At 35.7% G+C, this 13,517-nt stretch overlaps 1 protein-coding gene across 8 annotated transcripts in view; it reads left to right on the top strand.

The window, feature by feature from the left end:
• The window catches only part of rdx (BTB/POZ and MATH domain-containing protein rdx), a 236,549-nt gene extending 224,688 nt beyond the window's left edge, over positions 1-11,861 (top strand). For all 8 annotated transcript variants that reach the window (XM_090381571.1, XM_090381572.1, XM_090381570.1 and 5 more), the window contains exon 10: positions 9,758-11,861. In XM_090381571.1, the coding sequence (XP_090237697.1) occupies positions 9,758-9,902 (145 nt within the window). In that variant the 3' untranslated portion in view covers positions 9,903-11,861. The remainder of the gene's footprint in view (positions 1-9,757) is intronic.
• The last annotated feature ends 1,656 nt before the right edge of the window (positions 11,862-13,517 follow it).

Below are 13,517 nucleotides of genomic sequence, written 5' to 3'. Positions count from 1 at the left end.
GTTATGTAGCAATCATTTGGATAATGGTAAATTGTTTTCTTCATTTCCATAATCTTCATCTATGATTGAAATTTCATTTGAATTTAATTTCAATTTCTTGAAGCAATTTGATATGGTTGTCGAAGTAACCTTGTTCCACGCATCATTCAATAAATTTATAGCATCCAATACCGATATAGACTCGTTAAGTGTCCATTGGTTGTAAAATTGATATCTCATTGGGAGGCAGAAACACTAGCTTAATGTTGGACAAATTTTGAATCTGGGGATGTGTAGGACAGTTATCAACTAACAATAAAATATTTTTCTTCTTTTTGAATGGCTCCTTATTCGAATCATTTACGTATTGCCGAAAAATATCTGAAGTCAACCAAGCTTTCTTGTTCGCAGTGTAATCCACAGGAAGTTTCCTTACGTTTTTGAAACACTGAGGTTTTAATGATTTGCTGATAATATTTAATGATTTCCTGTGATATTTGTGCATACGAGCACTGTTAAGTGAGTCTTTGATTTTTTTTCATCAATACATTTTCCCCCTTTGAATTGAAATGTATTGTCAGTTTCAAATTATAAAAAAAAGTCCTGTTTCATCGGCGTTGTAGATGCCTTCGTCATAGAAATCTTTCCCAATTCCTTTCCAAACACGGTCAATACATCATTTGCCATTATTGGATCTGCAGATCAAGATTTTCTACTAATTTTTTGCATAAACGATGTTATGTCGATTTTTAAATCAATCCAGCCAATCGTTGTTACATACAAAATCATAGTGTCCAAATATGTAATTACTGTTGAAAAGGACAAAGAAAAACTTTTTACACACTTCAACATTTTTTTGCACCACGTTCTAATATGCAAATGATTTCCACTTTTTTGTGAATCAAAAATACTTTCCTTTGTTAGTAGACATGTTTCTGAAGGAAGGGTTTGTTTCTAACCAAAGTGATCTGCATACATGTTCTTAGAAGTCCTGAAATGCATATGAACTGGCCATTAATCCGATGCCGGTGGTCATAAAAGCTAATTTGTCCTTTTCATTTTTGTCCATTCCAAGAAATGGGTTTTTCAACTACCTGGACAATTCAAAGAAGTCCTGAAATAAATTTATGGTTCAGTGAATACACGACAGTCAGTAAATAGGGTAATGCCACAAGCAGAATGCCAATGCACTATTGTATAACCCCCATCCCCGAAAGGATAAGGTTATAAACCGGTTGCTAATCCGATGCCGGCAGTCATAAAAGCTAAGTCGCCCTTTTCATTTTTGTCTATTCCAAGAATTGGGTTTTATCGACTACCCAAACCATTAAGAATGTTTGCATTTTTGTCTATTCCAAGAATTGAGTTTTATCGACTACCCAAACCATTAAGAATGTTTGCATAGTTACCAAAATTTATACGGTATATCTGTGTAGTACGCTCATTATAACAGTGAGCGATTGTATGGGAATACGCGTAAATTAAAATCATTATGGCATTTTGTTCATTACAGTCATGATCTCGTTATTTCCGTGCTCGTTATAACCAAGTTCGAATGTACTTGGATTTTAGGAAAGCTTTTGGATACTGCTGTGCAGGGAAGACTACACGGAAGAATACTGCTGCACATGGAAGTACAAATTGGAGCAGTATTGGCTTTAAGGGCAAGTTGTTGCTTTGGATAAAGATATGGTCGAGTAGGAGAAGACAGAGTAGTAATCAATGGACACTACTCTTTGTGGACTAATGTTATTAATGGAGTACCCCAGGGTTCAGTGTTAGGCCCATTGTTGTTTTCTGTATTCATCAATGATATTGGTGAAGGTGTGTCAGGGTTAATGTCCGAGTTTGCAAACAATACGAAGGTTGGCAGGGTTGTTAATGACAGTAAAAAGTAAACTGCAGCCATTATCAGCCCACTGCAGGATGGAAGCCTCCTCAACAATTCATGTTGAGGGAAATGGACCATAATCTGCCACACTGGTCTAGTGCGGGTTGGCAGATCAACTGTATTTAGCAGTCAGGGGCTTGAACCCCGGTCTACTCAATGAGCATGTGCTACTGTACTCCGGCTCCTGACCACTCGGCTATGGAGGCCAGTACACTACTGTAACAGGATCTGGAAAAGTTTAGCAGACGGGCTGAGAGGTGGCAACTGCAGTTTATCATTGACAAATGCCAAGTACTGCATATGGGTAGCAGTAACTCCAGAGTAACATACCAACTGTGTGGTACTACACTCAGGGTAGTGGAGAATGAAAAGGAACTAAGGGTTAATTGTGCAGTCAGATATGAAGTTTTCTGAGCCGTGCAGATGGTCTGCAAAATTAGCTCTGATGTCTTGTCAATGATATACGGGGATTTTGCTAGTTGGGATAAGAAGGTGATTATCATCTTGTCTAAGGTAATGGTCAGGCCACACAATGAGTACTGCATACAGGTCTGAAGGCCTCATTTTAGGAAGGATGTAGAGCTGCTGGAATGAGTACAAAGAAGGGCAATGAGATTGGTGAATAGAAAATTGGTGAAAATTACGGACTGAAAAGGTTAAAGCCTTGAATGGATTGAGCAAGCTCATTGCTGATGGGATTCTTCCTCTTGCTCAGATTACTCATCTGAGGGAACATAAAAATTCGAATTGAGGAAAGACAGTTGTAGAATAGATGTGCGGAAATTTGCCTTTAGCCAGCCAGAATTGATAGTTGGAACAAACTTCCATCTGTTGTAGTGGATGCCGACAACTTAAATGAGTTCAAAGCGGAACTAGACAAGCATTTGGAATTAATTAATTAATTAATTAATTAATGGATGGATGGATAGAATTGAATTATTTTTTTTTTTATTTGGCTGATGCTACATAAGTTGCTTTCTTGCATCATATGCCTCTACTAATGCTAATGAATTAGTAACGTTTTTTTGAAAATGTGACACACAAGAATGTTTTAATAAATTAATAACTACTGCAGATTGTATGGCAAATATTTAGAAATTTCTCCAGTAGTTTAAGCATCCAGTAAGTAGTATGCTGAAGGGAAAGAAAAATTGTTTCATTAGAATGCTATGGTGTTTCAAAAAAAAAAAAAAAAAAAAAAAAAATTCTTATTTATAATTGTTGATACTGTTATTAGCTCTGTTCAAGAATGATACAGCCATAATTTCTGTGAACATTTTGAATTTCTTAGCCATTTAGAAGAAATTATATGAAATTTCACATAATATTTATTTTATAAAATTATGTGAAATTAGAAAAATATGTAATAGGAGCAAAGTGATTCTGAATCAGCCATTGAAATAAATAGTTTGAAAGATTTTTTTTTTTTTTTTTTTGATTGGGACTGTCAGAACTCTCTTTAAATTGCTAAAATATATTTATAACCTGCAGGTGGTTGATGCTGTCAAATTGATCCATATGCATGAGAATTCTATTTTAACCATTGCAGTCTCTTTTGCAAATGAACAATGACCTTTAACAAAAACAATTTTAAATTATTTATGATTGAGCATTGATCAGGAAAGATTTGTTGCACTATTTTAACTAGCTATTCAAAATGATATTTGTGATATGATGAGTTTCATATATTAAAGTTAGAAAAGTTAAATTTTAATTACAGTTATAGGTCAAAAAACTTGGTTTACTTATGAGTTTTGATGAGTCTAGTGCAGATGTTGGGAATAACCATACAGTAAGATCCCTTCTTAAGTGTTCAGATGTTCAGACGTATCTTATGCACAGCCATTCTACTAAAACTAATGGAAAAAGTACTGCTCCTCGTATATTACAGAAACTTATATAATCATTCATTGTCATTTTGGGCAGATCTACCATCATGAATCTGACTGTTACATTTAGATCCTGCAGATGATGAAAAGCAAAATGGAGCTTACAATTCACATTCCTTTGTAATTCCTTTGTATTCTTGTGTAAACCGGAAGTGGCATTTGACAAAGTTAGTGTTCCAGTCCTCATATTTCCTGGAAAAGTTCTGTTCTATGCAAGGTGATATGCTGTGGTTTCTCAGTGACTTTCATCATTGAGAAATATGGGGGGGGGGATTCACGGACTGAAAAGTTTAAAAGTAGCTGCAAGCAGAGATGTAAGTGATTCTTGCACTGTTCTATTAGAATGAGCAGTGGCCTGGAGGACAGAGTGCTGGGGGTTTCAGGAACTGGTGGGAGTCATCATGAAACAAATAAATACATGGACTGTGTTAGTGTAACTAAGAATAAGAATGAGTGGTGCATGTACACTAATGCTAGAAGTATAGCAAATAAATTTGATGAATTTGAAGTGTTGGTCAAGGCATCAAAGGCAGATGTTGGGATATCACAGATAGTGTCACACAGATATAAGCAGTACAGAATTGGAATTTGGGGAGTACAACGTATACAGAAAAGATAGACAGGATAGAAAGGGAGGACGGGTTATGCTGTTAATTAAGAAAAATATAAAATCTAAGGAAGTGCATCCAGTTCACATAGATGGACAGTGAAATGTTTAGTCAGTTTGGTGTGACATAAGCACTACGAAAGCAAAAATAAGAGTAGGAGTATAGGCATAATGACTCGAATGAGTACAATGAACAATTGTACAGAGAAATAGAGTAGGCTAGTAAATCAGAATGTTTTATAATGGGGGATTTTAACTTTTTAAATATTGACTGGAACTTGTGGATTGGTCACTCGCACGCTAGCAAAACTTTTGTGGATTTATTGGATGAGTGTTTTCTGCAGCAGCATGTTCTAGAGGCAACCAGAGAGAGAGGGTAATACTCTTGATCTGGTTATCCAGCAGTGATAATTTGTGCATTAAGAATTTGCAGATAAAGGAACCACTAGGTGGCAGTGATCACAGTGTACTGATGTGGGATTTACTTAAAGATATAATTACCATCAGCGGTGAAGGGGAGGGTTTTGCTTCTGTAAAGGTGACTAAAGTGGAACCAAGCACTTAGCAGATTCTAAGTGCAAAGCATTCAAGGAATTAATCGTGGAAGCTACTTGGCATTTCATACCGATTAAGAAATTGTTTAAGGTTTAGATCTAAATGGATGTCAGATGAACTAATGAGACTCTTGGCAGAGAAGAAAAATGCACAGGATGCTTATTAATTATCAGGTGACACAGAAGCCTATGGCAGGTATAAACTAGTCTGTAATCAAGTCACAAAGGAGGTTAGGCAGGCAAAGGCAGATTACGAGAAATCTTTTCCAACAGATGCAAAGAAAAACAGGAAAGAGTTCTTTACTTATGTAAACTCTAGAAGGAAAGGGATGAATCAGATTGGACAACTTAACATAGATGGGTTGACTATTGATGATCATACCCAGGTAGCTGATAAACTGAATGAGTAGTTTGCATCTACATTCCCACATGAGGAGTTATTCAATGAGGGGAGTGCCAGAAGTTTATCAAACGCTAACAGGGAGCTAAATGATTTTGTAATAACTGAGATCAAAGTGGAGGAGAAATTGATCAAGTTAACCATAAGGAAGGCACCTGGGGTGAACCCAGTTATGTTAAAGGTGGCAGCAAAGGAATTAAGCAAACCCTTAACCATAATTATGAGAGCATCCTTGGAATTGTGGGAAGTCCCCATGGACTGGAGAAGTGCAAATGTATCCTCAATTCACAAAGGAGGATCTAATGGTGACACCAGTAATTACAGACGAGTTAGTTTAACTTCTGTTATGTGGAAAATAATGGAATCGCTGGTTAAAGATGCATTGCAGGATCATCTAGACAAGATTGCAGCAATAATTCAGACACAGCATGGGTTTATTAAGGGAAAGTCTTGTCTGGCAAATTTGATTGGATACTATGATGTGGTAACAAATGAACTGGATGCCAAAAATAATTTTGATATCATATACTTGAATATCAGGAAAGCTTTTGGTACTGTTGCACACAGAAAACTGTTGTACAAATTGAAGCAGTATGGTATTAAGGGTAAGTTACTACAATGGATAAAAAGGGTGGTTAAGTGGGAAAAGACAGTTGTGATCAATGGACACTGCTCTTCATGGACTAATGTTATTAGTGGAGTCCCCCCCAGGGTTTGGTGTTGGGCCCACTGTTGTTTTGTATATTTACCAGTGATATTGATTAAGGTATATCGGGCTTAATGTCGAAGTTTGCAAATGATACAAAGGTTGGCAGGGTTGTTAATGACAGTAATGGCAGTGTGCTACTGCAACATGATCTAGAAAATTTGGACAGATGGGCTGAGAAGTGGCAATTGAAGTTTAACATTGACAAATGCAAAGTACTGTATATGGGTAGAAGTAACGCTAGAGAAATGTACCGACTGTGTGGTACTCCACTTAGGGTGGTAGAAAATGAACAAGATCTGGGAGTAATTGTGCAGTCAGATATGATGTTTTCTAAGCAATGGAGATATTCTGTCAGAGCAGGTCATGGGGTATTGTCAGTGATATACAGCAATTTTGCTAGCAGGGAAAGGCAATCATTCCCTTGTGTAATGCAATGGTCAGGCCACACCTTGAGTATAGCGTACAGGTCTGGAAGCCTCCTTTTAGGAAGGACGTAGAGTTGCTTGAGCATGTACAGAGAAGAGCAACAAGAGTGGTGAGAGGGAATGAAGGGGGGTCGTCTTACCAAGAAAGGCTTAAGTTCTGCAAATTGCAATGGCTGGACACTAGGCACCTGCGAGGTGATCTGATTGAGATGTATCAGGCCTTGAATGGGTTGAGCACACTAAAATCTGATGTGATTCTTCCACTTGCTCAGATTACAAACCTGAGGGGACATAAATTCAAATCGAGGAAAGATAGGTGTCGAATAGATGTCTGAAAATTTTCCTTTAGCCAGTGAGTGGTTAATAGCTGGGACAAACTTTTAGAGGAGGTGTCGAATAGATGTCTGAAAATTTTCCTTTAGCCAGTGAGTGGTTAATAGCTGGGACAAACTTTTAGAGGGAATGGATGTGTGAAATCAGTGGTTTTTTTTTTTTTTTTTTTTTTGGCTGATTCTACATAAGCTCATATGCTTGCTTTTTTGCATTACATGCCTCTATTACTATTGTCAGAAATCAGTTTTACTAAAAAAAACTATCAGCAGAGAATGCCCACACCTGGAATAATTACAAGGAACATCCTATTCACAGCTGTCATCATCGGCGCCTCCGTAGCCAGGTGGGCAGGAGCAGCAGTGCGCAGCACACGCTTCTTGATTAGAGTGAGGTTCAAGCTCGTGACCACCAAATATGGAGGATGCGGAAAGGTTAGGGAATGACCACCGCACATCCCCCGAGCAATATGGCCTTAGTTGCTAATGCTCCTAAAAATCAAATAACAGCAACAACAGCTGTCATCATCCTCCACCTACAAGACAATAGACATAATTTGTTACACCGATAACCGCAAAAGTTATAACCCAGATTTAGCCAGAAAATAATTCTGTTTTAATAAATGTCTCAATCTTTCAACTATTCATCAATCCTAAATCTGCCAAAAAGCAGTGTTTTCCCTTAAAATGTAGCCTGTCATTCTCAGCCCTCTTGTAGAGGATCAATGATACCATATATTGGATGTACACATACTTTGGTGTGGTGTTCAACCCCAAATTAATATTTTGTCTCCACATAAACAAACCTCAAATTAGATGCTACTAGTTGCATTGGATTGCAAAACAGCAACTGTTACCACACAGCCCATTAATTGTGTGAAGATAAGTGTACCCATTATTTATTCTGTAATCATTATTAATCTTGTAATTAATTCTGTATACTTCGGAAAGCTGGACATCAGCACAAACCACTGTAAACTCCTCCCATGCAGGACCTGCTTCCATTATACTTGAAAGAAAGCTAATTCTAATAGCTAAAACGATAATCAGAATAATAAAATCACCAATGCATTGTCAGCACTGTCTGCACATGCATCATGTGCACATGACTGGATCCTACTTGGTAGGATCCAGTCTGCACATGACTGGATCCTACCAAGATAGAAACTTCCATCAGTACAAATATTAGATTGATCTCCACAGATTACTGATGGATACAAAGTACAGGGTCCTGTCTGGAATATCATTTGAGCCATAAGACCATTTAGTAGACTGATAAGCCAAGATGTGTAAAAATAAAAAAAAACTGCAGCCATTATCAACCCACTGCAGGATGGAAGCCTCCTCAGCAATTCATGTTGAGGGAAATGGACTATAATCTGCCACACTGGTCCAGTGCAGGTTGGCAAATCGACCGTATTTAGCAGTCAGGGGCTGGAACTCCGGTCTACTCAAGGAGTGTGTGTGCTACTGCACTTCCGCTTCTGACCACTCGGCTACAGAAGCCTCTGTATAACATATATGAACTGTAATGTTAAACTGGATTCCACATGCTGTGTTATGAATGTGTACTATGCACATCTCACTTTGATAATTTGTGTACTTATTGATGTCAGTGTTTCATATATTGTCTGCCATCACACTTGTATGTTGCTATTTTTCAATGAATAACAACCTTGTATAGCAGGTAATAAACTGCACAGAATAAAACCTGATCAACATATATGGGATTCCGGCTTTCAGCAGAATTTATGGAACAATGGTAGTACAGGAAAGGTTGAGAATTGGACAATTTCATCTTGCGTAGATTCTTATTAATATAAAGAGTCTCCCTTATATATGCACTGTAAAACTTATCTTCTAATGCATCATGTTTCCTATAGCCTACTTATATCTTGAATACATCTAAAATATCTGTCCAGTCAATCTACGACACCCAACCTCATTAACTCTGTCTCAGCTACTTGAGGATAAAGTAAATGTAAACAATCTCATTATTTAACTAAATAAAATTCGTGTAACCAAATATAACATGAGATAAATGTTTGAATTCTTCATTCTTAAAATAACACAATAATAACAAAACTTGGCCCTAACTGTCCTTTGTCACGAAGTAAACTTTTGTAAAATCTATGTACAAATTTTAAATGTATTTATTTAATTTTAATTTTTAATTAATTTTACAATATTTAGTGCCATCATATTCAACCTTGATATTAGTATCCTACACTTTTAAACACCAGCATCTAGCTATGAAGGGCATTTAAAGAGCAACTACTGCACGATAAAGATTTATTATTTATAATTGTAGAATAGACATTTGAAAATTTTCCTTTAGTCAGTGAGTGATTGGGAGTTTATCTAAATTGAAAGAGTACAAATTCTTGAAGGAAATAGGTAAATAAAATGAGAGGAGGTGACATTGGTTGCACTTTTTTTTTTTTGCTGATGCTGCACAATTATTATGGATAAAACTTCTTTTTCTTAGGAAGACTTGGGGTTTACAAGCCTATGTAGCAAAAGGTGCAGGTGGGTTGAGTGGAATTGTTATTAATTGAATAATTGCAAAAGGCAGTAGATAACTTGAGCTGTATATAAAACTATGTCATTTAATATATAGTTCAGATAGTAAACTACAAAAAATGTTTCGAGCCTAGTTTGAAATAAATACTTGCTTGATGTGCCAGCAGTCTCTCTCCTTGCTTCAAGCAAGGATTAACTGGTGCATATTTCATATGAGAAGGATCAAAATTTCATACTTTTATGACATTTTAGAGTTCTACAATGTCTTTTGTCTAATGCAGCCACTATTGAATAATAGTGTACTTAACTGAAATATTATGTTCCTTATGCTAAGCATTTTATTTTATTTTTATATGGTATAATGTATTAAACTTAGTGATTTTATTATTCTGTTTATCACAGTTGTTTTATATCAAAGCTTCTTATTCTGCAAAATATTTTTCTTTCTTAGGCATGCAACAGATGTCATGGACACAACAGGTTGGAAATGTATGATCCATAGACAACCTCATCTCATTGCGGAAGCCTTTCGTGCTCTTGCAACTCAGCAGATCCCACCTATAGGACCTCCTCGGAAACGGATTAAGCAATCTTAACGCAGTTGTGAAGTTTAAAATAAAACTCGTTTATGACCTCAGCCACCGAGTACTTGATACCAAATGCCAGACTTCAATAAATTATTTGATCTATACTTTTGTGTATTACATCATCATGCCATTGTTCTTCATTCTGCTGTCTTAGTCATCAAAAGAGTCAACTGCTGAAGCTGCTTTTCAGAATGAAGAATACTGTGGAAGATCAAGGTGTTCTGTTTCCTGAGCTGCACTTGGAAGAAGGGAAGTGAAAACATAAGTGCATCCTAATGTTTCAAAGAGTGGTCAATGGAGCTGCTTCATTCTTACCTCACTATGAACTACATTATAAAAAATACTGAATTTCATTATCAATTCCAAATGGAAATTGTTGGGAAAAAATTAGCATTACACTTTCATCTTGGGCAGTTACAATTATCGATATTCAGTTTAGTTTCATTTCCGTCCCCTTTCAACTCTGTCTTTATTCTTTTGTAATATAATTACAAATGAGGGATTAATGAAGGTGATGAACATAAGAAGCTTTCTAAACATGGTATAAGTAATATTACCCACGTGAGACACCATTAGCTGATATGTACATGTTACAGTTTTTCTAACTGTTTAGAAGTGATAGTTAAGGTTGAAGTGAATGGTGGGGAAGATGGAGCAAAAATTTGTGGTTGTGGGGGGGGGGGGGATTACATGAAGGTTAAAAGGAAATAAAACCCCTTAAAGAACTTTGTATAGATGCTTACAGTAAATTCTATGGGTGAATCATTTTTGATCATCCAGATCATCCAAGTGACATTGTAAAATGATACATTACATGTCATTCTGCATTCCCCAGTTATCCATTTCATCACTGCCCAGTCATCTAGTGAATTTCTGTTTACAGCATGAACATTCTACAGAGTTCCTCTCCTTACTGTATAAAGCTGGATTAGAATGATATGCATATAGGCTGTTCTGTGTGGCCTTATTTATTTATCACAGCCCAGTGGTGTTTTGCAATCCAGATGAGTACTGTGGGAGGTGGATTTAAGATTCCTTGTAAACTGTGAAATGTCGGACACATCTTTCCTTCTTATATATTTGCTACTAATTAGTAATTTACAGTGAACTGTATAAAATAATTTGATCCAGTATTTCAATTCCAGAATTTAACTGTGCTTTTAAATTTTAGAAAAACAAATTAGATAACTTGAAAAGTAAAGAAAAGTTAATTATTATGCTTGTAATATTGTTGTATCTTAACTGTATTTATTTTGAAAAGTTAAATATTATTTTACTTCTGCCTTTTATCATTATATAAAGAACATTTCAGACTTAATAATTTTATTTATAAATAGCTAAAATCGATATTCCTAATAAACTTTCTAATTGTACAGCATTAGCAAATATCATGAATATATGTACAGGTGTCTTGACAACTTTGCAGTTTACACCTGCTGTCACTGGCAGTTCCTCAGTAAATCAGTTTTAGTAAATGTAGATTTGTACACTTCAGTGGGAACATTGTGCCGTCATTACTGTAGCTGTAATTGTGTTGTTTATATTTGATTGTTGTGAGTCATGTTAAAAAAATGGATATCGTGATATTTGGTACTTTTTTTTCTTTTAAGCTGTGGATATTCACAGTTTGAAATGTCAAGAAATATATCCAAATATTTTGGACGAAAATCAAACATAAGGTAATTTATGCAAAGCAAATTAAGTGAGAAATGTTAAATATTTAGCTTTCCGAAAAATATCAGAAATGCATTTGTTTCACTTGGGAAGGTTTCATTTTGTTGATGTACACCAGAGAGAGGCAGGTAGAATGAATGAATGGAATGAAAGAATGAACGAAAGGGTGAGAGAGAGAGAGAGAGAGAGAGAGAGAGCAAGCAAGCAAGCGAGTAAGAGAGGCTATTGTATTAAACAATGAACGGTGTCAAGTTTTGACATATGTTGAAATAAAACTATAATTGAAATGAATAATTTCTTTGTGTAATGATTTTTTTACTGGAATTTTTTTTCCACTGTGAGAGACATTCTATTAGTATGTTCAGATATATTTTGGTAAATATGTTTAAGCTACGTTCAATCTTGATTACAGTTATTGTCATGTGTAAATTATTTCAATAATTTGACATTGGGGTAGTACATTGCAATAATATAGTGATACCTATAAACATGGTCAGATGGGGGAAAAATTGAGAGTTTATTAAGAGAGCTAAATAAAAATAGTGTGGAAAATCTTTAAAGCAATTAAAATCAGGGTATAAAAAAATACAAGAAGGCATTTAAAAACAAAACAACTAACATATAAAACCTCCATGGAGAGAACAAAAGTGAGCATATACACTGGATGCGCAGGAGCACAGAAAAAAGGAACGCGTAAGAACAACTTACATTTGGAGACGGACACCCATAGTGAAGGGGTTGTAATTTTTCTAGCAGTACATCAGTGTTGGTCTTTTTTTTGGACCACAATGATCATGGTCTTGTTTTAAGATAGCCTTACTACTTCTTGAGAAGTAATCACATGCATTATTTAGGATTCTAACTTTATCAGCAATAGGGATTATTGCTTCTGCTAGGAAATACTAGTATGTACCAATTATGCAACATAAATAGCTTTTTATTTATGCTTATCTGGTCAGTGTTATGATGGATAAATAAGTAAATAATAGGTAGAAAAAGGAGGCACCTTATTAAGAGATGGTGTTAAGAGATTTCAAAGTTAGATGCACAGAAATGGCATTTTACACTAAAATATTAATGGAGAAACGTATTTCATTATTGTGGTTTCAGTCTTGAAAAGATCCAAATACTATGCAGATGCCTAATCAGACATTTGGAAATCTAAAATGCTGATGATTCAAATATTGAAATCATGCACGGCAGTAGTGTGTAGAATGTTGACATTCTGGTTGTTCTGCAACAACAGTTTTTTGGGCTACAACTTCTTGTGATGGAACTCTTAATATATCCATGGATATATCTTCCAGTGCTCAAAGGTAATATATTTTAGGTCACTAGTTTCTCAAGCTAGGAGTAGATGCATATACTCTGGTTATGATTAAACTTATTAGGTCTACATTTATGATGTAATACTACAGGGTATTGGCATTTAATGTTGTAGCAAATGCCTAGCATACTGGATGAAATAAACTAGGTAAAAATCAATATGAATAGAAGTGTGGTGGGTACACCCTACAAAAGAATGTGTGAGCCTCTGTGCCACTAGGTAAAGTGAAAATTATTTTCATTTGGTGCAGTACAATCAGTTCTGCTATAATGCCAATTTGCTCCAATGCAATTGATATATTAGGGAACAATGTGACTATAACACTGTTTTCGTGTTGGCTTGTGCATGATTTTGTCTGTGAGTACATCAGGTGAATGTAAAACCCAGCACCAAGCTGAACGTAGCAACCTGTGCAGCAGTACAAGTTGAAGCTAAAAGTCAAACTTCAAATGTGAGAGCTATATTTCCCATTTACTGTAACTGTATTGGAGACACTTTTTGTCATTCGCTGTATTCACAAGATTTTTTGTTCAAACAAATTTCATGAGACGGGATAGCATTAGCAAAGGAGCACATTTCTGGATGTCACTACAATAAAACAATTTGCAGTTCTCAGTTTATTG

This window comes from Mastigoproctus giganteus, chromosome 9 (assembly GCF_048544385.1).
Source record: "Mastigoproctus giganteus isolate SK-2022 chromosome 9, ASM4854438v1, whole genome shotgun sequence".
Taxonomy (NCBI): Eukaryota; Metazoa; Arthropoda; class Arachnida; order Uropygi; family Thelyphonidae; genus Mastigoproctus; species Mastigoproctus giganteus.
This window is presented reverse-complemented; position numbering and strand designations above follow the sequence as displayed.